The 26,893-nt window shown below is 47.0% G+C and overlaps 1 protein-coding gene across 1 annotated transcript in view; it reads right to left on the reverse strand.

Moving 5' to 3' along the window:
- LOC148223215 (unconventional myosin-X-like) overlaps positions 1–25,852 on the reverse strand; it is a 28,105-nt gene extending 2,253 nt beyond the window's left edge. Inside the window, exons 1-5 of the mRNA XM_088168151.1 lie at positions 25,756–25,852; positions 11,687–11,785; positions 6,101–6,259; positions 2,286–2,473; positions 1,910–2,044 (exon numbers count right to left, since the gene is read on the reverse strand). Coding sequence (XP_088024277.1) covers positions 1,910–2,044; positions 2,286–2,473; positions 6,101–6,259; positions 11,687–11,785; positions 25,756–25,776 — 602 coding nt within the window. The 5' untranslated portion in view covers positions 25,777–25,852. The remainder of the gene's footprint in view (positions 1–1,909; positions 2,045–2,285; positions 2,474–6,100; positions 6,260–11,686; positions 11,786–25,755) is intronic.
- Between the last annotated feature and the right edge of the window lie 1,041 nt (positions 25,853–26,893).

Below are 26,893 nucleotides of genomic sequence, written 5' to 3' on the forward strand. Positions count from 1 at the left end.
TGATGAATATTTTCAAGAAGGAAAAGAGACAAAATGAACGGTGCCAAAGGAGTTTTGAGAGCCTGATTTGTGAGAAATACACCAAGCACAAATGTTCCAACACAAGCAAATGATAGAAAGCTGATGAACACTTTGTTTGCAATGCTGTCTGAAACTGAGAAAGAATCCAGCATTGTTCCTTGGTATGTGCTGAGAAAGGATGAAAATCCACCATAAATGAACCTGAGAAGGGCCACTGTCAGAGCAAGTGCAGCTGAACTCCAAACACATGAGATAGGGTCCATAGGAGTGGCAGCAGCTTCTGGGTCTGGGCCAGGCCTTCAGCTTCTTGTCTTCAGAGAAGAGGTGACAAATCAGATTCTCTTGCACTCATATTGCAATAGATCATGTAGCACTAGAGATGTACACGGAATAGGTTGTGATCTCTTACTTCAGTCCAGCTCACAGCTGTGGCATCTTGCAGGCTCAGGAATCACCCACAGACCATCATAAGCTCTCTGGATCACTGTCAAGTTATCACTTAACTGCTGAGAGTGCTTGAGCCTTCTAAGCCGCTTGCCTTAAAGCAGATTTTGCAGATCTTGAGTCATGACTGTACTGCTCTTCAGAGCTTTTTCCAATTTGTCTCCATGCCTGCTAAGATCTGCACACCTGCAAAGAATAAATCATCCAACAACAGCCTCTGGAACGCCAGGTCCAAGGGCAGCAGCCCTTCAGCTCAAGGCTGCTCTGCTTATAAGGACCTAAAACCCATAATGCTCCCCCAGCTGCCTCCTCTGGAGGTTTCTGCAACTATCACAGGCTCCATCTGGGACTAATCTGCAGCCTCAGCCTTGACAGTACCAAACTGCAGAACCCCCAGCAAGGTCCGTCAGTCACAGGCAAGACAGTCTTGTGCTGGGAAATTTTAATCTAATTTATTAAATATCATTCAGGTATTAAGGAAAACAAGGACAAAACCAATAATACGGATGTGTATTTCCTGCCTCTTCCCCAGGCTTACCTAATGTCAAATACCTACTGATCTCCATTTCTTAGCCTCAGCTTTCTTTTTTACTTCAGGTTACACCCACTCCCTCAAAACTCCCTCAACACGACAGCACAAGAGCCTTTGGTCACATTCAGGACTGCTTCTCTCTGTCACTCTTTGCTTCCTCATTTTCTCTGCTGTTTTTTGCCTCTTACTGGTTTTCGTCAGCCACACTTTGCTTCTTCAGGTTTTCTGGATACTTTTTCCCTTATCTCTCTATTCCAGCATAGGTCACCTATGGGCCATGGTCACTCATGGGTTTCCCTGCCCTGGCAAGGGTTATGGTCCCTCAGGGGTGTCAGGACCTCTTCTGGCATGAAGTATTTTCCCTGGAGTATGTTCCCATTCCATCATGCTGCAGCTTCTCTCTCAAACACATTTGATTCAGGCCTCGTCAGGGTTTAGGTGGGTGGTGATTGTTCCTTAGTGCCAGCTCCCATGGATGGCTCTCCATGAAATCACTTGCCAGGACAGCAGGAAAGCTGCCAGGTGGCCCATGGGACTCCTGAGGGCAAGACATACCAGCAGCCTGAGACACAGGGAGGCTGGGGGAGAACAGGGGCTCAGGGAGGAAACCAGGAATAGGACAGAGACTCACTGAGAGGAGAGCTATAGTCGAGAGTTAGAGCATTAATTCTCCAGCTGCCATGCACATCCCACATTGCTGTTGGGAAAAAGCCTAATCCATCCATGGACAGCTGGGAGAACAGCCAGAGTGAGGCATCCTGGCAGGACCACAACCTTCACATTTCCCTGATGTGATACCATCCAGCTCTGGGATCCTCTCTACCCAGGTCTGGCTCCATCCATGGTCTGGCTGCCCAGAAGGCAGGGCGCCCCAAAGGCAGGCTCTCCAGGTGCCCATCAGGGTGACTGTACCTGCTTTCCAGGATGGCTTCTTCCACATGAGTGCTCTTCTCAGACACAGGCGCCCCCAGGGAGGTCTGGCTCATGGCTGACAGGAATTTCAGGAGCAACTTGGTGCTCTCAGTCTTTCCAGCTCCACTTTCTCCACTGTTAAGAAAAAACATACATTTCATTGACAAATCCAGGACAGACAGAGCTGATGACCATCCTACCCGCGGCATAGAAGTGATCTCTAGGAATAAACATGTGACATCTCCGCTGTGACAAGCAGGGACCAGGCACAGGCAGGGAGGATGGTGTGGGGATTCAGGCAGATGTCAGTGCAAATGGAACAGCAGGAGCAAGGCGTGTGATGCAGCCATGGAGTAGCTGGTTCTCCATTTCTAACCTTATCAGAACACACTGGCTGTCATGACGCTTCCACAAGCAGCAGTAGCACTCGTTAGCAGTGGCGAAGATGTGGGGAGGCAGCTCACCCAGGCGGTGCTGTCTGTACAGCTCTATGGCATCCACACTGTACAGACCAGGGATGGGTTTGTAGGGGTTTACTGATGCCAAGATGGAACCAATGTTTGTCTACGGGGAAAAAACAAAACACAGAAAGGAAATGAAGCAAGCTCCTGGGGGAAAAAAAGAATCACAACAAAGCCAGATAATGAAATAAGTCAAGGTGAAGTAGAAAGCCTAAATAAGGACATTGGGCTTCAGCAGAAAGCTCCACAGTTTGGCAAAGAATGTCAAACTCCAGAGAAGGAGCTGTACAGCTGGGTATGGATGGAGGACTCTGAATTTTGCTGCTTTACCATACAACATTCTTATCCTGTTGTCTTTGTTAAATCAAGCTTACACAATTAAAAAAGCTATGAAGCCATCTTCATACCCAACTACTTTGCACTGTGCTTGAAGCTGAATAGCAGAGCCAGCACTGAAAGAGTGTCAGGAGATACCTTCAATGCCCCTATCCACAGTCCTAGGCAAAGGGGGCTTAGCAGGGTTCAAGAACCTCCTAAATACAACACAAACACACACACATTTTGCACACATGTGCAAAGAACCACTAAAGCATATAATTTTTCTTCTGGTGAAAAAATGCTGTTTGGCGCAGCTTAAATAATTTGGTAAACCAAATCAAAATTGACAGCCGAAGATGAAGCTCTGAATTTCAAATCAAAACATTTCTATGTTTCCTAAACATTTTATTTTGAAAATATTTATTTTGAAAATCTCACAATCCAAAAAAAAAAGAGGTAGCATGATTTAAAATAAAATATCCAGAGCACAATATTGAATTTCAAATGTATTATTTTGTGCAGTCAAAAGGAAATTAATTTTGCTTTTTGGGGCATGAGTTTTTCGGTTCAGCCAACCAGCTCAAATCCAGTTATTCTCAGAGCTGCAGTTCAGAGCAGTGGTGCCACCTCTCTCCTAATGAAGGCTTTGTAATATGGTCAACATCCATGCTGCTGGTGTGGTGGCCTTCCTCACAGGGACATCTTGGACTGCTCTACTCAAGGAATACCCACTCTCAGCAGACATGACCCAGTAAACACCCAGTAAAATGCTGCAGGAGGTGCCAAGCTTTGTGGTCAGGGACAACATTATTTCCAAGCCATGAACTAACTACAAGTCACCCAGCAGATATAAAAGCATTTGAATGTATCTGCTGGAGAAGCTGTAAATTAAACACTTGGTGACAAGGAAGACTCAGCAGGCCAAATGAAATCTGATGCTATAGCAATGCCAAGCTCTGAAGCCAGAAGTCAGAGTGATAAGATGCTGTAGTCAACAAAATATTTTAAATTAATTTATTAAAGCATCAGTCAAAGATCATTGGGGGAGGGAAAAAACAACTAGACAAAATTACATTATCAGTATAAACTGATATATCACGGATCAAGTCCTGAGGACCCTCTGACATGGACATTTATGAGCAGAAATATAATTCATTGGTAATGAAAGCAATAAGCAAGCAGATGATCTTTGGCCAGAGAGGAAGAGAGAGAGAGAAGAAAGCACTGAGTGAGAAAACATGAACTGGGGAAAAAGTATTGCACAAGCAGCTGAGGAACAGGCATTGTCCAGAGACTACAAGACAGAAACATCCATTCTAACTCTTCTCCCAGACCTTCACAGCATCTTTTCTTCTCAGATGTTTCAGTTTGCATTTTCCATTGTAGTTTCACTAGGAATAGAGCTCCTTTCCAGAGAACTTCTGGAAAGCCCTTTCCAGAACTTCTTCCAGTACAGCCATCTCTTTCAAAGGTGTTCCTAGGAGACTTTTCCACCACCCAATTGCAGTCTCCTCAGCAAATGCATTCCCTTACAGACAATTTCTATCCGTAATTTTTAATAGTAGTAAAACCATGTACATACCAGCTATTCTATCAGCAAAGTAATTGCCCCCAAAGAACTCTCCAGAGCAGGACAAGCCACATGTGGCAAGTCTTCTTCTCAGGACAATAGATCCTACTTGGATGGTTAGGCATGGCTTTGCTAAGGACAATACAAAACATGGAAGTACAGCCCCTGGCTCATTTCTACATCACTCGCATTATGTTGGGTCTACTTTTATTAAGGAATACAGGAATTGTAAGAATGAAGAAGGAAGATGCAGGCTAATATAACTTCCTTCAACAGCTGGGTAGAGCTTGAATAGTATTTATCTGGAAAACAAAAGGTACTGTTGAGCTTGTCAGTATTACTGTAGTAAATTAATTGTGGGTGCCAGACCAGTCTAGATTTACTGCTACCTACACTTCCTGTTCAGAAACAATCCCCTTTAGGAGCTCATGGTGGGGCTAATAATTCTACACTGAGGGGTTCCCAATGCTGAGCATGTTACAGAGGTCAGGCCCCTTCATACATCTCCAAAAATTTCAGACCCGAGGTGCACATCTGAGATTCATGCACTATGCAAAGGCAAAACAAGGTGTTAAACTTTAACACCTTTATGCACGGATAGAGAAGGCACAGAACTAATGCTGAATAAGAGAAGGAATGACACATCAGAGCTAGCTGAAAGGCTTAAGGAGATATGACTGCTATGGCACTGCTGGTGTTGTGGCATTTCTGGTACAAGGCACAGACTGAAAAGAAACCTGCATCACATTTTAAGGTGTGAGGAAGAAGAAACAGGAGGAATATACCCAAATGGGTCAAAAGCTGCACAGACACATAGCATGTGTCAAACACAGGACAAGAAGAGCAGCAAGGATAGGAGCCACCAAAATAGTGCATGCACATGGGTACTGTCACAGGGTCACAAGGCTATGTTGACAGACAAAGGTGTCTACAGCAAAAAGAAAGAAAAGAAGAGAATTTACAGTCTCCTCTGCATCCAGTGCAGGGGGTGGTTCAGAAACAGGGTCACTTTACTGATAATTTACTGGAATACAGGTGCATATGGTTTGGTTGCCTTGATAACAGTTGCTATGCAACAAGAGACATTTTTTCTGTCATATTCTGAAAACTCTGTGTGCACATAGCATGGACAAGCAAGGTAAGAGTAAAGCAAGGTAAGACAGTCTTTGTAATCTATCTTCCTTTTTCTCTCCAAGTCTCAGCTGAGCACTGCCACCCCAGCAGTTCAGGGATGTCTTGTCCCAAGTGTACTTTTCTCACAAGTCCCTTTCCTAACACTTGTCTCATTCCCGAGAGGGAAGTCAGGAGATGCTATGAGTATTCATCTGTGCAAGGAGAGCAGAGCAATAAAAAAATATAAAATAATTAAATTAAAAGACATAACTGCATGTAAAAGCAGAAGAGTTAGGCAACATGATTGTATTCCTAGTTTTGTTAGGCAGCATCTTGGTCTGTCTAGATCAGGGGGGATACTCAGCAACAACCTGTGTACACTGCACTTTCCAGTCTGCTTGGCCTTATAAAGCATGGAACAGCCATAATGGGGAACCTGGGAAATGTGAATGACAGCTCATCAGACATGGATGTCCATGGAGGATACAGAGCTATGCAATTACCACAAAACTCAGAGGTGAACATTCATGTTTTGGGACTTCCTCCATAGAGGCAAAAAGGTCCCCCTGATAAAGGTAGGATCTCACAGGGATGATGGAGCTGGCAAGGAAGAAAAAGCCCCTCCAATTCCTATCCACAAGAGACAAGGATAACATCAGTACTTCACATGCAAAGTGGCAGCCCTGAAGCTAAACAAAAACTACAAAGCCAAAAGGGATGAGCACTCACATAGATGTTACCCTGTTGGTAGCGCTGGTGAAGGTTAAGCAGGATGGCAGCTTCATGCAGATCTCCCAGCATGGACATGTCTTCTACCCCATCAACGCTGGTCTGGTGCATGGGTAAGACCTTTTCTCTGGAAAGGGTGGCCTTGGGGTACTGGAACACCTGGAAGAATGGGGAGAAGGACAAATTAGCTCACGACACCTGGGCACATGGCCTGATTTCCTATCAGAAATGTGCACCTTCATACTTTGGCATTGGAAAAGGAAATAAAACACAGGTCTGCTCCCTCCTTTTATAGTCACCCTTCTGTTCCTGCTCCTACTTATTTGAGCCCTCTGGCCAGAAACGATACAGCATATTCCCTTCTTTTGCTTACACAGTCAATCTCTCATTTTCTCTACTGATGGGGACAAATCAACACAAGGTTACTTAATTTCCCCTTAAGAGAAGCAGGGCACCAGCCTCCAGCTGGTAGGCTGGATAGGTATTGCACACTGCACTCATGACTGTGAATAATGATGGCAGCTGCTCCCAAGAGACCAGGAACAGTCTTTCACAAAAAACACAGGTGAGATCATGTCTCTGACCTTGGGGAAGTAGAGGAAAAGTTAATTGACATTCCAAGTTTGGCCCTGCACTCTCCATAGAAGCAGCCAGAGAGCATCTGGAAGAGTTTGTCATCTCAAGTGCAATGGAAAGCAAAGCACATGAGGAGCCAAATATAGTGACATTCTCTCTGTGTGATGACATGTATGTGTATGATACAGCTTTCAAAATATTTGTACAGTGACACCTATTAACTTCTATCATTGCTCTAGGAAGTACTCATCTCTCTGTGCAGTTGCACTCATCTTGCCTCAATTGCTGCATCCTTCTTCCTGCCAGAGCTTTCTTCTCCTCAATAATCCACTCTTCAGTTACCAGGTCATCTCCCTCACCCCCTTTCAACACAGCTAAGATTATGTGACTGTTCCCCTTCCACAACATGCACATCTCAGCCCTCCTTTCCTCCTCCTCAAGCACGATGCTGGCATTTCACAAAAGTTATTTAAGTTGCTTCCCACTCTTGGATTCAGCCATGTGCCATCTCCCACCCAGCATCCAAAGCTGTGGTAAGACCCAAAGAGAGACAGATGGGAGACTTCATTTAAGCATCCTGGAGAAGGAAACTGGTCCCACAGTAGCCCCTCCAAAGAATCTTGTGCTTTTCCTCCCCTCCTAGGGCTCTGGTCTCTACCTCATTTCCATCCCTGCTTGTCAGCCCTCCTGGGTGCCAGCAAGAAATTGATGGGCTCCATAGAGAATAAACTATAATCTATAGTGTCGATCTAGCTGGTTTCTCCTGCCCATCTCCTTGGAGTGCTCAGGCTGTTGTCACTGCTGGAGAGGCCATCCCTGCAGCTGCAGGCTGCAGACAGAATGAGGTCACCCAGCCCCCTCCAGCGAGCCACCCCTGCCCGTCCCTTGCAGGGCTCCCAGCTGCGGCACATTGCAGGTGCTCACCCCTTCAGGCTCTGAGCCTGCACCCTGCCAGTGCAGGGCAGCAACAACCCAGCACAGCATCCCTTACAAGATCATCATGATGCACAAGCACCAGAGCAGCTCTGTTCTGGAAGGGAGATGGGGAGGAGAAGCTGGCTCAGTCTCTCAGGTGTGTTTGCCCCATTTCTGACCAGTCACACCTGTGTGGCAAGGACTACTCAGTCTCTTCCACGGGCAGACTTTATTCACAGCCCACTTCTTTCACCAGCCAGGAGGCTTTCAAAAATACAGAGTTCATAATCAGTGTAAAACAAAGCCCAGTCCAACAAAAAGGCTCTCTCCAGGCCTCTCCACACCAGTTCTGCTCCTGGGTGCCATCAGCAGGACTCCTACTCTGCAAGCATGACCCTAAATAAATAAAAACACTTTTTTCTTCTTCTTCTTCAGAGCAGAGACCTCAGGCACGTTCACAAGAGAACTGAGGGAGCAGAAAGGGAGAATGGACAACTAAATTCAGGAGGGAGTGCAAGCTCCAGATGCACAACATGAACTGGACTTTCAGGAACAAAATCAGTACAGCACTTTCAAACCAGGAGGCAACAAATGACCCTGGTTCTCTCTTGTCTGCTGACTTACACAAAACTTGGAAAAGGACAAGTGAAAAACAGTATGATGTGGTCTTTCCTTATATCTGCCTGGTACTTACTCATTTACTACTGCTCTGTCAGCACTTGCAGCCATTTGGGCCAGAAGAGAAATATTAAGAAAACATTTAGATAAAAAGCTGAGTGGAAAAGTGTACTAAAAGATATCAAGCAGCTGGCAGCACCTGTGCCCAGAGGCTGCTATGCACAAAAAGTGATGGGTCAGAGCTTGTTTCCTTGCTCCTGTAAACAACATGGGAGAAAATGGAACCTTGAGGAACAGGCGTCCTAAATACACAGGTAAATGATTAGTAGGGCTTAGATAGTCACCTGTTATACCTGTCTTGAGTCACTTGATTGCTGTTATTCAGTCATCCCTCTCTAAAAAGTCTGGTCCAATATCCATAAAGAGTTAAGCAGATGCTCTGGCAGGACAGCAACAAAGGTTTATTTGTAGTATTTGTTCTGGCACCCTCGGGACACAAACACTGCAGAGGTAAAATTTACTCCCTGAAGGAGCAGTGTGATGCCACATTGCAATCCCAGCCGAGGCCAAGTTGTCACCTGCCTGTCCCTGAGGATGTGGAGGATCATCTGCACGTCACTGCATGCCTAGGCAGCTCTCCCTTCCTCAGCAGAGGCTGGGGCCTCCAGGTCCACTGAGGTTTGGGGGGTGATGGCTCTCTGCCTCTGGAAGGCACTTGTGACATGTGGGAGAGTTTTTGGGTCCTCCCTAGCACTGGAAGAAAGGTGACTTTTTAATTGGCTCTCTGCCTTCCAGGGAAGAGGGTGGCTTTTCCAGTCTGTGTTTCACCAACAGGCTGCAAGGATCATCCCTGCTCCTGGACACAGACACACGTCCCAAGACTGTCAAAATGACTCCTTCAAGGAATTCAGAGGTTTGAGACACAAAAAGGATGATACTCCACCTTCACCCATGCTTTTGTTGCCCCACTGCTCAGTCCTGGACGCTTCCAGCAATCTGCCAGGAGAGCAATTTTAATGATCCTCCCCCATCATCCTGTTCCAGGAAGGTTATGCCAGGCTGATGTTCAGCACTACTGAGCTGAATGTGATAGCTGATTTTTTCTGAAGCAAGTAAGAACTCAGGCAAACTGATCTCACAGCAAAGTTGCCCCTAGAATATCCCTTTTTTAACAAGCTAATTAATAAACCACGAAATTAGAGGCGTTAGTAAGTAGATCTTTATTTTTGGGAAGAAAAATAATCAGCTTTTCGTCTAACAGGCACCTCACAGCCAAAGATTTCTTTCTCACCAGTGACACACTAAATTTGCCTCAGATTTAGCTCAAAGTGAGAGAAAAATGACCATGACTCTCTCCAAGGCCCTGCATTGGTCAGGAATAAAGCAAAATCTGGCCAGTAAACAAGCCAAGATGAGGCTTGTCAGTGCTGCTCACCAGGCTCAGCAAGGGAGAAATGATTCCTTTTCAAACTCAATTCCATCCATTAGTGCCATCCTGAGCACATAAGCAACGCTCCCACCTGGCATCCAAGTTATATTTATCCATAAAGCATTTGGCTGTTTTGTCTGGATCGTGGTTTCCAATCTTGTGTTTCATAAGCAAAGCTCCTCCTTTCCTCCCAGGAAGTCGCACTTCTGATGGATTTATTGCTTGAAGTGTTTTTAAGGAAGTGAAAACAAATGACAAAAGCTTTGAAGCATGACTGGACTTCTTACCTCAGAGCTGCAGGGGTGCTGGGCCACAGCAAACATGAGGACACTAGATTTGGGAGTCCTAAAAATCAGAGGAACCAACTTCCCCATCCAATCCAAAGTGAAGACATTTATCAGAGTTTTCACCTGGGCTAGGACTGCCAGGTTAGGTACAGGTAAGAAGTAATGAATGTGGCAGGTAAGGGAAGCACACAGCTCTTGTGGGTAGCACTGAATAAAGGAACCCCATTAATGATCACCATGTGCTTTTACTGCATAAGCCATAAAGCACATGCTCCTCCACTCCAGCCTAGTGGTTTCTTGTTTCATGGAAGAAAAAAACCCAAACTCAGTGGGTTTTTTTTTTGCTTGTTTGTTTTTTGTTGTTGGGGTTTTTTTTCTCACACCTGTAAGCCACCCAGCATTATCCTGAGCATATTTTCCAGCATACAGGGCACAGGCTGGAGGTGGGTGCACCCACACAGGGAGCTCCAAAGTGGGATTTCCGGTGTCCTTTCAGGGGTGCCAGGTGGGTTTGAAAGATTTTACAAGGCCCCAGCAGCATGTCAGAAGAGACAGATCTGGGAAAGTCACAGAAGTACTCACCAGTTTTTGTCCCACTGGAGGCTGTTGCATTATCTGTGATCCCTTAAAATGCGTTAGTGATATCCAGCGCTCCCAAAACAAATCAACTCCTCGAGAAGGGGTTTGAGAGACTACAGTAACCATATAAAAATGTGTTTGCTAGGGGAATTTCTATCTCTAAGAAACAAATCAGACTCTTTATAAAAGAATGATGACTTCAAATCTAGCCCTTTCAAGGCAATACTGAAAAATACATTCCTACCATTGACTCCACAAACTAGAGTCCTAAATCTCCTTTCCCTCTGTGTCCTCCTTTGTTTGCCAGGTAAGAGGCTGAAGAAAACCTGTCCATTTTTCTGTAACAAAGCAGCCACCTGCAGGGCCCATTCCCCAGAACAGCTGAGCAGGTCTAATTGCTCACTGCTGGAGGGCACAGTCCTGCCCATTTCCCCATCCTCCTCCCAGCCGAGGCACCAGTCTGACTCACCAAGAACTCTGTGAAGGCTGTGAATAGTTTTCCCAGGGTCAGTCAGGCGAGCTGACTCACTGAGGAGTGGATGATCCCCAGAGGTCCCTTCCTACCAATATTATTCCATGAGTACTGCAGTAGATGCAGCAGGGAACCACAAGGAGCACAGGGCTGGAAATCAGGTGGGAAATAAGCTTGTTCTTTTGCTTTTGAAGAGCTCTGCTCTCAGGGGAGCTTGGCTGCCTTGCTGAGCTGTCCTGTGCATCTCTGCTGCCCTTACACACTGACCAGCACAGGGAACCCACTGCCCCGTGCCCCTGGCCCAAAGGGATGACAGCAGAACTGCTGAAGTGGCTGGTGGCGAGTGCAAGCACCCCTAGAGTGGCACAGCTTGCACATCTTGGCAGGAAGGGCTGCCTGGTTGATGGAGCTGCCTTCTTCCAGGAGCATTTAGCCAATATAATGATTTTCATGGGCTGTTAAGGCAACTCCTTCAAATATGGTACAAGGGAAACCAGGAAAAGTGAGGTAGGCAGAGAAATTAAAAGAACAAGAACAATCTTCTCTTTTTAACATTTGTTAGATCTTTGGCATAGTTTGTAACAGAGACAAACTTTTCAGAGAGAATTGCAGCATTTCCATTGATAAATTTCAACATGATGGTCATGCAAAACCAAGAAGTCCATCTTACAGCTTGGCATAGGCTACAGCCTCATGCAAACTTCACTTACCATGCCATAATCTGAGGTGAAGAGAACAGTTCCATTGGCACACAAGCCAACAGTGCATGGCTGCAGCTGGTCCTCCTCCCGCAGCCATACTCTGGCACCCTGCAAAAACCAGGAGACATCCCATTAGAAAGAACTGCTGCCTCTGAGATCTGCACACAGGGTGCAAACACCCAAGGAAAGCTACAGTATTCAGAGACTACTTCCAAGCTACAGCTGCTTAAAATATTTAAGTAACTCCTACTTACATTTTCAGAGAAACTTTTTTTTTCTTAATGTAACATGAGCGGAAGAAAAAGCAGTTTTAATGAGCTTCATGCGGAAACTAAAGTAAGGAAACACCAATTTTTATAGAAACTGTCACGGAAAGATACCAACACATAGAATAGTTAGTTTGACTATCTAAATATTTTAAAACTTGGAATAGCTGGTCATTAGAAGTCATGCTATAATAATAATAATAGAAAATACAAATAAAGCATGTTTACAATGTCATACACCCACGCATCATTGTAAGTCAAAATGCTTACAGAAATCACCAGCAAAGAGGATTTCACAGAGCTTTGTTTGCAAACTCTGGCAAGAGTTCCTTTGGTAAATGACATGACCTGGGCGTTTCTTTGATGTATATATACACTGATGTATACATGATGGTCCTGGTGTCTGATGTTTGTATGCACTGCTGTTTATATATGTTTATATATGTGATGTTTCACATACATTACAACATCTTAAACTGCTCCGTGTCCCTCAAGACAAGTCTGAGCACAAACCCAGATTTCTGGTAACACACATGCAGGGATCTGCAGGACAGGTAGATCTCATAACTTGCCTACCAAAATAGTAGGGAAAACAAGTTTGCTGAATTGGCCTCTTCTGCCCTGTCTGCCTGTGGGACTTGGTACACGGGAAAGAGCAGGAGCATGAAGGCAGATCAGGGCAAGCATGACCTGCAGTTACAGGGCTAGGCATGAAGTCACACCACATTTCAGTTATTGCAAAGTAATCACTTCCATGTCTTCCCACAGAAATCACATAAACGCTGCTTAGATAAATATTGAGAAAAATCCAAAGTGCTCAACTGTTGAGTAACATTAGGGCCATTCTGCCTTTCATCGACTGACTTTCTTCCTAATTTTTTTATGCCCCTAAATTATTGATCGTGAGCTTTAAGCCCTTCCTACCCTCTTAATCCCATCAGCATCATTAGCTTTTTGCTTGTAGGCTTAATATGTTTGAAGAAATTGAATAATGTTTCTATATTACATTATACAAAATGTGAAACACTAATTCTATTTTGAATGATTTGTTTTTAGTTTAGGTGGGTTTTTTTAAACTACTTAAGTCACTCTAAACTCTTTGATACCCTGGGCTTTCCTTACTCAAGGAGATACATCTATAGGCCAACCTCCTGTCCTCCCAATAAAAGAACTGGGTTTAATGACATTAAAATGGTGTACATAATTCTAGCTTTACTGCTATGCTCTGGTCTAGAGTTTCCGCACCAAGCAGATTAATCTCCCCTCACCAAGTGAATGAAAAGCACCATTGCATCTGATCAGCACCTAAACCCATGGATGGTCTGCAGAGATCATCCTCATGTCCAGTGAACAATAGTGATAGAAAAAAATGGAATCTTATGTTACAGATTTGAGATCCCAGAGAGCTGGTATGAACAATACAACACACACAGATTTTGAGGAACTATATAGAGGATTTATTACACCCTCTTAGGTTTTCCAAAACTCTGGATGCTTGAAATAAAGCGTCCTGAGGCATCTGGGCAAGACATTGCTGTTGTGAAATCAATTTCCCAAATCACATTCTGATTATTGTGCATAAACATATGAACAGCAATATTTGTTTAAGGATTTTTTTGCTACTTTCACCAGACTTCTACTACCACCATGGTAGAAAGCAAAGAGTCAGAAAACAGGAAGGTTGTGTCTCCAAACAGTGGGGTGGAAGAAAGCCTATTATAAGACACTTAGTGTAAACATCTCCAAGAGTGCATTTCAATGCCTTCAGACACAGGTAACCCAGGATGGCAGAGATGAGGGCCTGAGGCAAGTGCAGTTTAATCAGAAGACAAGTCTGCACCCTGCCATGTAACTGTGCCCCAATGCCACTGCACACACACCTTGTGTGTGGGAGTGTGCCACGATCACAGCAGCCTACAGTCTGTCCCTGAAGACCAGAGGGGACACAGACTTTCCACTCCCTGAGCTAAGAAATTAACTTGAAGCCACAGGCAGTTGATAATCTGACACAGAAGAGACAATCCATAGGCATGAAGACTGTTACTTAATAGGTACCACTTAAAAGGGAAAAGAGGGGAGATAGCTGAATTATCTCATTGCCTATCTTCAACACATAGAAATTATCTAAAAGTCCACACTGATTCAGACTCCTTTCCCAGCAGAAGTCCATGTGCAAAAGTATTAACAAATACTCCTCCAAGGAGACACGGTTCTTTTGTACAACACCATACAAACTTATGGCAGGTCCTTCTGTGTGCTGCTAAGGAATAGAAGGCTGAAACTCCCAGGCACTGTGGTATTTCAGCTGCCCAGAATGACTTACTTCAATTTACTCTGACGTTGTAGCTGTTTGTACAGCAGCAATTGCCTCTGCACAGCAGAATAACTGCACCCAGTTATGCTGTTTCCAAGAGGAATACTGTGCTGACGTAGCCAGAAAAGGAACCACAGAGTAAATAATTATTGTAACTTCTGCCCAGCATACCCATAGCCCCATTTCTGAAAGGCAGAGTTTGTTTTAGTGCATCTCCTTCCACCATTCCTTTTTTCTAAACATGAAATTCCCCAAGGAGCCTTGACTAAATACAGGAGCAGATGGTGACACCAAGGAGACTGCCCTCAATTTACTCCCCTCTCCCCCAATGCCACACATCTTATTGATCAGTTGAAAGGATTACATTGAGCAGAAAACTTCCAAAAACTGCCAGGCAGCAAGGCTGAACTTCCATAGGGGAAGCAAGGTCAGTAGGATCAAGCACTGCCCAGCAGCAATGTGCCAGCTCTGGGGGGCCCAGCTACCACAGGGCACCACAAATGATGGGAAAACTCTGCTCTTCTAGGACAAGAGTAAAAATCCTTCAGCTTTCATTCTGGGATGTAGAAGGTCCACCCTCACCCACAGACAAAACAGTTTAACAAAATGAAGCAACAAGCAATCACCAATTTGAAGAGAACACCTTAAAAGACAGAGGAGGAAGAGCAGTGATGATTTTGTGTAATCACTTTCCATCATATAAAGCTGGCTGAATACTGATCATACAGTTAACTCAAGCCCCTTATATAATGAGCTTATCCCCTCCCAATTATTCTTTTACTAGGAGTACTAGGCTGGTCTATAGCTTTGGCTTTAAAGTGAACAACAGCAGGAACTGAAAGGAAGAATAAAATAATAATGTACCAGTCCCTATATCAAGGGCAGGTTATTCAGATGTTAAACAAACTCTGAGACCAACATCCTCATTCCTATGGCCTCAGTAACCATCTGTCCATGAACTTGCCTTGCCACAAAGTGCACAGCAAAGCACAATCCTGAAAAGTGATCCTGTACCATGGGGTTGTAATTTAGAAAATAAAGTTGCTTGCACACAAAGAGCAGTGTTTCATCAGTACTGGCCCATGGTCACACTATCATGCCTTCTACTGTGACAGTAAACTCTAAGATGCCATTTCTCAGTTCAAATAACACATGGCACTTTGGGATCCTAGACTCAGAAATAAATAACATTTCCGGCTATTCAGGATATCAAAAAATCAATTGAAGCCACAGATTTCTTTGGCCTTCTATGCTTATTTTTTTTTTTTAGAGTAACTGAAACCGGAAGCTCTCTCTTGCATTCACATGCTTGTATCTCATCTCAGGAGATGGAGTATGGTGTGTCAGCAGGGAAAAAATAAGGGAGATCTTGTGTGCTGCATCCAGGGAACGGGCAGACAGGCAGCACACAGCCTTTACTGCAGCAGCAAGGCATCCACACATTAGAGTGTGTAGCCAGCAGCTAAACCCTCCTCATCAGTTATCCAGCTGTTGAAGGCAGCAAGGTAAGCTCCAGAGGACAGGACACAAAACTTTGCATCTGCAGGTCCCTTGGCCTCTCCAGAGCCTCCCAGCCCAGCAGGAAACACATTCAAGGACTGACATGAGAAAGCACTCCACAACTGTGTCACTCTTCAGAAGCAAGTCTTCATATTCTGTTCTCCTTACTTGCATTTTCAGGACTACCCTTGAATCTCCACGTTTTCCCTGGATGTCCTCTGCCTTCTGAAAACTGCTTCTTCCCAAGCAAGAATGAGCTGCCCCAGCTGAACTTCAGGACACAGCAGTGCTGCCTCTCTGAGTGCACTCAGACATCTCATTCCTTCTTGTGCACAAACCTACACAACTGCCAGGAGTAACGTGATCAGGAGGGACTAAACCAGGATGGCTGCATCAGTTTTCCAGGGGTTATTCAGAGAGGAAAAGTGGTTTTGCTTGGAAGATACTTTTCAGTGTGTGAAAGGAGCACACAATTGTCTGCTTTTTCCAGTACTTTGTGATTGAACTTGGCTGTCTCAGCTTCTAGATCTACCTAAAAACACAATACTACAAGAGGCTCTTGCAATGCCTTCCTTGATTTAGGTAATTATACCAAATCAGCCATTCTGCAAGGGGCAGGGATGTCTCAAAAATGTACACCCCTGCACTGAGAGTCTGAAACAAAAACCTCTGTGGGTGCCACAAGTTTTCAACTACAAATGCTATTTAAGTAACTCACCTTTGTCCTCCTAACACACTGAGGCTGTTTGGTGGGTACTGGGCATCCAAGCCTTGTGTTTCTCCTGGCGATGGATCCATATGCTCCTAGGCTTAGAAAAGGCTCTCCTAGCAGCACAGTGCTGAGCCAGCTCTTTTCCCAGCCTCAGTGGGCTTTGTGGTTGCAAACCACGAGGCAGAGACTGGGCTAGAAAGGCCCTTGCAATTCAGACAAAGCCGGAATCAGGTTTCAATAAATGCACTTTCCAAGAGATTGATCTGGATGATCATGAATAAGTGATAGGGCAAATATAAAGAGCTTTAGCTAATGGATGTAAGATTGGTGGGGAGGGGGAGTCCCTGCCAGCCTAGACCCATATGGTAAGGAATGCAACTTTGCTGTTTTTCTGATAGCAGGCTGAAACGAAGCCATGGGCTGTACGTGATCAGCAAAACTAGGACCAGCTGCTGGAAAAGAGGGGCAGTCCAGGAGGTCACAGGAAAGAGAGACACAAGCAACAGCTCAGTTGGCAGCAGCCAGCATGGAGTAGCTGGGAAGAGGGACAATACCTGCAACAGCACTAAACAAAAGCCTGCTTCTTGTAAGGCACGAGGAAGACACACTGCAAAAAGGGACTGGACTGTACCTGTCTGGTCCTACAATTCCCACACAGAGCTCACTGAGCTCAGGCAGCCCCTGCAAGCCAGCAGGGCTCAGAGCTGGGCACAAACTGCAGCCATGGGTCCAGCTGCTCGTTGCAGCCTAGGCTGAGCCCATGACTCAAGCTAATTCTGCCAATTAGCAGCCCCATTCCTCACTAATTAAGGAGCAGAGCCCTCAGTCTGCCAGCAGCTTTGCAGAATAGCAGTATCAGGAAAAGGTTTGTGCATTTTAAATAATCTAAGAGCAGTTTGTCACTTCTGGTCACTGATGTATGTGCACTGCTTCCCACTCCCCTTTTGCCTCCCCCTCCCATCTGTTCTGTTCCTGCCTCCTCCCCCAGTTGGGCTGCTGCACAGCTTCTCACTCTCCAGAACATCTCCAGCTTCAAATATCTCCCAGGAAATGCCTGGTCCATGGAGGTAATTCTTAATCTTCTCAAAGAAGCAACTACACACTACAGGAACCACACAAACTGCTTGTCATGGGAATGGAGGGAATGAGTCCCCATCTGTTTTTCACATACTTCAGAGCTGCCCTTTGCCATGAGCACAAAGTACACAGAAAGGAGGCAGGTGTGAATCCTTCCAGACTTCACTGTACACTCCCTCCAAGCTCAGTTTAAGATGAGCTGCTCCTTGCAATTCCACTCTCCTTCTCAGGTGAAGTAGTAGTCCTACAGAGTTTGCAACCATCTGAGAAATTCTCACCAGTCTTGAAAATGCATACTGAATTTCATTATGTTCATAAAAGTAAACACCACTTCCATGCCTTCTTTACAAGCTCTTCCCTGCTTAAAAATTTAATTAGGAACTGAATTAAAACAACTTATTCCCTAAGCACATTAGTCACATGGCTATCTACAGATGTGTATTCCTTGTCACATCACAGCAACACTGGCTTTTCTACATCTTTTCTGTAGCCCTGGAAGAAAAGAGGTAACATGGCATGTGCTAAAGCCCAGCCTGGCCCTAGCAAAACCTTCCCTGACCAGCTTGCAGCTCCAAACTGAGCAAGTAAAAGGCATTCCTGCCCTGCTCTCAACTTGGGCAGTGCTTCTCAAAGATGCCTCTCCCTCTTGCCACCAAATATAGAGTGAGGTGGCTTTCTTGCACTTCCCTCCCTCTCTCAAATCCAGCCAATGACTTCAAGGGTGAGGCTGGGTTGATGGACATTTAAGTCTTCTAGATCCACAGAATAGAGCTCGGGGCCTCAGGAAGCCACAATGATACAGTGGTCTGTCACTGAGCAGCCACAGTTCCACGTGCTTTGTAAAAATCTCAGACAAGAGCCCCGAAGCAGTATTTCTTCTGCAATGTTTATTATGCATAATTTGGGATTATGTCCAATACCTTTTTGCATCTCGCCAGATCCTTGACTTCAATAATTCCCTTCTTGTGGAGTTCTACCATCTACTCACACATTATACAGAAACGTACACTTTTAAACCAGTCTCTTCACTGTGAAGATGAAAATCCCTTTTGGTTACAGTCAGAGGTAGAGGCACAGAGGAATCCAATCCACCTTCTCTGTCGCATCCATTATTTTCTGCTCTTTTGCCATGTCTCCCCCTATTTGTCATTTCACTAATAAAGTAATCTCAGTTTTTTTTAAACTCTTCACGTGAAACATTTTCCTGGTGTTTGCTCGTACTCACTGTCCTTCCTTCAAACACTACATAGAAAGCAAGTGAAATGCCTTTGAGCTGGGATGCACTGTCAGTCAATCTGAAATAAGAGTGGAAGTAGGGGAAAATGGGGCAAACAACCCATGCAAGAAAGAAGCTGGGAGACAGGAAAGACAGAAGAGTCTGTGTTTCACTGTTTTCTAAAATCACTGGGTACAAAGGCATGTGCTAGTAGCAGCATCCAACTGCTAGATGTTGATGGCAGCACTGTGAATTATCACAGAATATGCTGAGTTGGAGGGGATCTGCAAAGATTATCGAGTCCAACTCCTGGCCTTGCACAGGACCATCCCCAAGAGTCACACCATGTGTGCAAGAGTATTGTCCAAACACTTCCTGAACTCTGGCAGGCTTGGTGCTGTGATGAGGGAGACATACAGAAGTTTTTAACAAACATCTCTGGAAAGCACCCATCTTGCATCACATTGCGATGCTGAAGTGCTTTCAGTAAATGGAAAGGACATAAAATATTTTACAAATCAACAGGTTTGAGAGTTCCCAGAGATCTGCCCAATAAAGTTTCTCAACAGCTGATATTAATTTTTTTATAAGTCTGGTAATGCTGAGGAAATTCCAAGAAAGAGTCAGAATCTAAATGGGAGGACTATCCCTAATAATCATGGGTTGCTTAGTCTGAGAACCCCAGGGAAAATACAGAGGTTTTCTCTCAGCTGTTGCATCTTAAGGATACTCTGGCTTTAACTGTTGTCCAGTACCAGTTAACATGTAGAAAGAAGTCGAGTGAAAAAGGCTTCTTCTCCCTTAGCATCTAAGCATACAAGATAAATAGGACCATGATTGACTCTCATGGCATTGCCCATGTAGAACACAGTATTTCAGTAAAAGTCAGCTCTTGAGAAGCAAACAGCTGCAAAGAGATCTCAAAACTGCTGATCTGAATGGGGAAAATCGCTACTAATTGAGGGAGTTTCCAACAAATGTCTACAGTGACAGGGTCAGCACTATTCTGTAGTCTCATCAAGGACCTAAAATCTAAAGTAGTGCTAGTACTGGCAGATGCCAACATCTGGTAGATAAGTAAGTACCCACAAGGATGTGACCATCAGAGCAGTGTGGATTCCACAACCCCCTGTTAGAACAAAACAGGATTAAAGTACAGCCGAACTGAAAGGTCATCATCAGGAGAGAAGGAATGCAAGGAGTACTTCAAACAGAGGAATGTCTTCTGGAAAGTCACAGACCCAAAGAGGATTGCAAATTGCTGAGCAGAAACTCCCAGGACATTCGGTTGCAACAAGAGCTGATGCATGTCTGGGATGTATAAACAGGAGTAAGGAAGTTTACTGCTTACTTATGCTTTGAGGTGTGAGAAAGAAGCCTTCCAGAAACAACATAAAAGGCTCAGTCATTTTTGCTATTCAGAAAGATCCCTTGTAGTGCAAAAGTATTTGTGAAGATGTTAATGTCATTATGTAGATTTGCCAGAGCCGACCTATCTAGCCCAGACAGTGATAGTGAGGGGAAGAGCAGCATGTGGCCCAGCATGGGCTGCAAACCTCATCTCTGTCCCTGCATCCTCAACTGGCTCAACCCTGCTGACAGGACACAGCAGCCAGTAGCACCGAGACCCCTCTCTGCTACCTGCTGGCTCAACTTTGCCAGCAACCCAGAGGCAACCCAGTGCCAGAAAATAATTCTTTGCAGACAGAGAAGTTATTTGGGACAAAGCAACTCTCATGAAGCAGAATAAAAGTAGGACCTGAAAACGGTTGGATCTGCCAGACACTTTAGAAATGAAGCAGGATTTATTTTAAAACAAGGTTGTGTAACCACTTGAAGAAACTGCAAAAAGCAGGAGATAATCCAGAAATAAGAAGCCTTCTAGAAAGTGTGATTCAGCCAAATCTTCATCATTGGCTCAAGATGCAAGTAACAGGAATAAACAGCACTAATACACCGCCCTCATCCTAACCCTAATTTCTACCTTCTCATCGAATACACTGATAACTGGATTTATTAAAGCCCCACCACCAGTTCAGTTGCTGTGATAATTATTGCACTTGTATGACAGGACCTCTCAGTCCCCTGGGCACTGTGCCAAGTGATGCATATAGGCCCTCCATAGGTGTTTTTCCTAAGACTTGGTTCTACAGCACTGATGAACTGTGGGTGATCTCAGACGGAAATGAGGAGGCAGAACTGCAGAGTTTAGAGTAACTGAAAGATAACCAGGAAATCCAGACTCTCACAAGTTTCAGTCTTAATGATCACATTTAGATAGTTCACACATTCTCCTTAAAGCAAAACGGGAAAAAGAAATTGCAAAACATTTGTGATCATTATGTTAAATGTCAGTGTGGCAAGAAGTGAAACCAGAGCAGAACAAGGTGGTTTTGGAGGCCACAATGGGGCAGCTACAGGCTGGCCCAGGGCAATCTGGCTTCCCTTCATGTGGGGGCTCTCATTGAGAGCCTGTACCAGCCTACCCTCTTGCTGCTGATGGGATCTGACAAGGTCGCAGCTCATGCAGCCTGGCTCCAGATGAATGCCCTAAGGAGCTAGCAGGACTCCCTCTCTTCCGCCAGACACTTCTTCATGTCACCTTTGGCACAAGAGCTTTCTTCCTTGCAATTGCTGCTCCTAAACAGAGCAGTCGAACCCTTTTGTCCTATATCTGCCTCTTTATCACTCTGAATGGTTTAGGGGAGACACAGCTTGGATGGAGGATTCCATGTGCAGGAACATTCATGCTGCATGGATAACTTCAAGGACAGTGGTACTTGTCTTTAGCTGCACTACACAGGCTAAGAGAGAAGGGTTGCTCTGTTTGCTATTGACACAGAGAGCATTACATATACAAGATGGATGTAACAGTCAGCATTTCGCTGTCTCTTCTTAAACCCTACAGGTCCTCTTTCTGAGAGGTCACAATATTCTCAGTAGACAGAGAGGAGGTTATATGGGGAAGCTGGCAAAGCACATGTTCCTGAGAGCTGGAGAGAGGCCTGGCCAGAATACTCCTTCAAAGAGCAGCCTCACTGCTAAAGAAGATGATGTTCTAAGTACCTTTTCTTTCTAAGATGGCATTTTCTTAAGACAATGCTTGTTAACACATGGGCATCCAGCTTACTGTTATCTGTAAAGACAGCACATCACTCATGGTCAGCATCATCCACGTCAGCTGAACCATTTTCCTTGTCTCAGACAAGAGTCTCTGGACAGATTCTCCCGGACATCTGGCCATGTTTCCCTCTCACGGGAACTCCTCCTTCTCCTAACTGCAGGGAGCATGGGAAGGGCAAACCAAGCTATTGAGAAACCTAATCCAGCCATATACAAGCCCTTCCCACCCAGCAGAACCTGGGGTCCCTGGGGACACAGATCTCTGGATGATGCATCCACGCAGCTACAACAGAGAGCCCAAAGCTGGTGAGAACTGTATGTGCAACCAAAAATCAGGCTAGTCCTGTACCTGCTGCACCCATGAAACAGGCAAGCTCCACACTGCAAAGTTGCATTCACAGTCAAGTCCTTTCAGTTGCTCTCCTTACCCATGTTCCCTCCCAGCAGATGCTTATGCATATGACTTTACACTGGGACTAAGAAGCCATTAGATGGCCAAAGCACAGCAAATTCAGCTGAGTGTCTTGTGGCCAGTAAAGGGCTACACTCTGTAGACTCCCTGATGGTTTTGTGGAGTAGTCAGGCACTTTCCACTTGCATCAAGTAGTCAGCAGTCAGAGCAAAGCTGTCAGAGCAAAAGAAACCTGGCAGAGGTACTTGCTCCCCACCTCAGTTTGGGGCCAAGAAAGCAGCTCAGGTGCATTCATGGTGGCAACTCCAGTAGCCTTAGTACTCCTTCACAGCCTGGGCTCTGAGGCTCCTTCCTGATCTGCATGTACCCCCAGGAGAGATGGATCCTCTCCCTAGCTCCATGGCAGATGTCCCAGGCCACAGAGAAGAGAAGGGCTGTGGCCAGGGAAGGATGAGGAACATGGGGAATAGTAAGTGAAGACCGTGACAGCTGTAGAGATGACAATTCCAATCACCACAGCCATGCAGGACATGAAGACAGAATTACCCCGCCTTTCTCTCCCCATGTCAGAAAGCTTAAGAACTTCAGGGGATTTATTTTACAACACAGATGAAAAGCTTTGGATTTCATCACAAGAGCAATGAGGAAAACTGTTTAACGCTTAAAATGCCAGCATTTCTAGGCCAGTGGCACATGAGGAGGAGAACAGCATCTCTGACTCCACTGGATGCTGCTCCTTAGTGCAGACTGACTATTGGGACCATGCTAACTGGTCACTCCAACTGGAGTGCAGAAGGACAGGATGGGAGAAGTATCTCCTTTAACTCTGTCCATGACATTCCTGCTCCGAAGGGGAGAATTGGAGAGCGAGTCACATCCTCTGTGTCAACCCCACATCCTGCCCACACTCCAGACACACAGGGAAACCATGATCTGTCACCATGCCACAGCCCTGGCCTCCGGGGCCCCTCCTCACTGCCTGGGCACAGGACTTGCAGCAGCCAAGCAAGGAGATGGTGGAGCACACACACATGGCTCCTGCACTCACATCCGGCTGGAGCAAAGGCATCATCTGTCACATCTCTGAGCCATGCCGCACAGCAGACCTCCAATGGCAGAGGCACACACACATTTTTGTGCTGTACCACTCGCTGAGGATGAAAGTTTTCTAACCTGGCCGGCTTAGGACGCTGCAGAAGAGCAGTAGCAGCAGCACACACCCCAGCAGCTCACTGTCCCTGTGGTCTATGGGCAGAGGAGGGCACAGCACATGGCAAACCTTTCCACAGTGTCAAGCTGGCACAAATGGCCAAAACTATTCCTCCCTTGGCAGAACCAGGATGACAAGTAAGTTGAACCCTTCACAAAGCCATTTTGGTCCTCCAGCATGTCAAAGGGAGAACTAAGGGGGTTGTGAAGACTCATGGCATCCCCACCTAACCCCAGATACTGGATCCCATAGCTGAGTATGATAATCTAAATGCTAAGCACAGCATGGGAGCCTGCTAAGGCAAGACCAACAGCACAGGGGTTTAAGCTATTCACTGTAAAACATGACATGCATCCCCTGGGACAAGCTCATCTTCTGCTGCTGGAGAAAGAAGCGAAGCAACTCCCTCTACTCAGGCTTTCCCTCCCACCAAGAACCCCCCATGGAGAAGGAGGAAGAGTGGCTGGGGTGCAGCAAATGCCAAACATTCCAGCTCTGGGGAAGCCACATTCCCTCTCTCCCACCCCCACTGCCTTTCCTGCAAAGCAAAGTCTGATGCTTTCCTGCACATGCTCACCCCAGTTCTCCAGTCTTGCCTACCTTGCTTCATCAGGATATAAGTCTGGTTTACAAGAGATGTTTGACTCTTAGAGAGACTCTAGCTCCAGGACTGCCCCTCAGCCCTTCCCTGGAAATCCCTGTTTCTTCAGATAATGGCAGAATCATGCCTGGACAGGTGGAGCTGGACAAAATAGGCAGTTCTCTGATGGGTGCTATTTGCTGAGACGGGCACTTCTGGGTATCCCCTTTCCAGCCTCCCACTCCCATCCCATCGGTTCCTTCAGGCTCCTCAGTGGCTGCTCCTGTTGCAAGAAGCCAGAAGGCTCCTCCTGACAGAGGGGTGGGCATAAAGGCTCTGGTGAAATGGCCCTTTGGGAAACCCCGGCCTTCATCTGATTAGATACAGACGGCCCAGACTTCCAGGAGCAGCAGGTTAATCAGTTAATGGCTGAAGGATGCTGGGCGATGCGCTGCCGCATGCTGCGGGGCAGCCCCAGCCGCACAGCCCGGGGGCAGCCACTCCTTCCTCTCTGGGGCCAGATCTGGGAAAACAATCTGTTCTGATAAAGAAAGTGTGCTTCACCAGGGAGGGGGCAGGCTCAAGCCCATCAGCTGCTCCAGCCCAGCGACCACGGGCTGCTCCGGAGCGCTGCTAGCTCCCCTTCTGCACCCATAACTCGCAGGGCCAGACACCGGGGTTAATGGCCTGGAAAGCATCTGGGGGCTGGAGGGGGCAGATGTGTCATGCCCCAGGCAGGAGGCTTTCAGACCTCGAGAAGACCCCGTCACCCCATAGTGCCTACCGTGCCCACTGCCAGTGCCACGGGCACCCACTGTCACCCATGGGTCCAGAAAGGGCGGCCCCGGCCTTGCGCCCACCTGCCCCTCACAACCAAAGGCATCACCAAGCTGGGCTGGAAACCTATGTATGATCAGGCAAGAAAAACGGCACAGAGAATTTCGGGGCATCTGGGCTGTGCCCCGCGCCATCAGTCACTCGCCCCCCATGGCAGCCCCATGCCCGCAGGGCTGTGCGCTCACCCCGGGACCCGAGCCTGCGGCTAACAGGTACGGGTTCGGCCCCGGGCACGCTCTGCCCGCCAGCGTGACGGTGACCGGGCAGCGGCAGCGAGGGCAGGGGACTCCCGCCACACGCTGCCCGCCTGCTCACCGGCCCGGTGCCCCGGAGACCAGCCGCTCTGTGACACGCACACGCAGGCAGGAGCAGGCTCCGGACCCTGAAGTCGTTCCAGAGGATTAAGGAGCCGGCTCTGGGCAGCCATAACTATCATGCGACAAACACTCTCCTCCTGCAAGCAGCCCTCGGTCCGCATTGCCGGCACCGCACATCGGCCGGGCTCCGGCTCCCGCAGCCCCTTCAACCCCTCTCACGGGTTGCGCGGTGCCGAGCCGGGCTGGGGAGCGCTCGGGGACAAAACCCTCCGCATCCCATCGCTCCACAGAAAGTGCAACCGAGACCGCCTCGGCGAGGGGGCAGAGGGGCCGCGGCGCGGCCCGCGGGGAGCGCAGCTTCCCACGGCCCCGGGGGCGTTCCTGGCCCGGGGCACGGCACCCCGATGCCCGTCTCGCCCCGAGACCCAATCCTGCCTCCTCCGCCCGGCACCCGCCACTCTCAGCCCCGAGCAGGGGCCAGCCCCGCTGCCGTGCCCGTCCCGCCGCTGCCCACCTGGCGCAGAGAGGCGTCCATCGGCGGAGACGCCCGCGGAAGCGCTGCCGCCGGCTCTCAGCGCCGCATCGCCGCGGCCGGGCGGGCACGGCTCGCCGGCCCCGCGCCGCGCTGGCTCCGCCTCGCCGGCCGCGGGCAGCGGGAGCGGCCGGGCCGCCCGCTCCGCCCCGCTCCTCCCGCCTCGGGGCGCGGGGAGTGCAGCTCCTGCGGCTCCGGCGGCAGCGGCGGGGCTGTGCCGATGCCGGAGCGTTTAGGAGCGGGATGAGACTGGCTGGGAAGAGGAGCGCATCTGGAGAGGAGGGTGCTGAGACGGATTGGGGTGGGGGAGGCCCGAGCGGTCGGTGCCATCCAGAGACACGCGGCGGGGACGGGGGACCACTGCTGTACACAGCCACAGTAACCAAGTGCTGTCCTTTGTAAGGGCAATTGATATCATCCTGAATAGCAAACATTTCGGGTTTGGGGTTCCTTCAGCAGACCATCATAGCATGATGCAGTGAGAGAGACCGTTAACAAGAGTCCTGATAGAGCTTCGAAATGATGTCTCTGACATCTGGAACAGGTGGCAAAGAGCAATACTCTGGGCAAAGTTTCTCCAGATCATAGTTCAAAGATAGAACTTGATCACACATCCAAGTGTGGCCAGATCATAGTTCACAAGTGCTCTGTGAAGGTGTTTCTTTCCATCAGAAATTATTCTGAAAGAGAGGAAATCTAATGGAGGGTTGTGGGGGAAAGTTTTTTTAGTTTATTATTATTATTATTTTGGTTAATAATTGAAGAGTTTTTAACTACTTAAAACACAGAGGGGATTCTGACGTAGATGGCAGTATCTTGTCCGACATCCACCACTGTACAGTCACACCGAGGCCACTGTCTAACCTGTGATGACCACCCCCACCACTCTCTCACCATCACTATCTGGCCCTTTTAGTAGTTTCCTGATATATGAGTCACTGTCAATGTATCCTTCCATTTTGATACCAAATTATTGAGAGCTGTCCTGAGCGTGACTATCCAGGCTCTTTTCTACTTATGCTGGATTAGTTTAATCTACACCACTTTCCCTGTTTTACGAAAACATCCTGCAAGACGGTGCCAGAAGCCTTACTGCAGTTCTTATCTCCTATCTAATACT

Source organism: Sturnus vulgaris, chromosome 7 (genome assembly GCF_052056855.1).
Source record: "Sturnus vulgaris isolate bStuVul1 chromosome 7, bStuVul1.hap1, whole genome shotgun sequence".
Taxonomy (NCBI): domain Eukaryota; kingdom Metazoa; phylum Chordata; class Aves; order Passeriformes; family Sturnidae; genus Sturnus; species Sturnus vulgaris.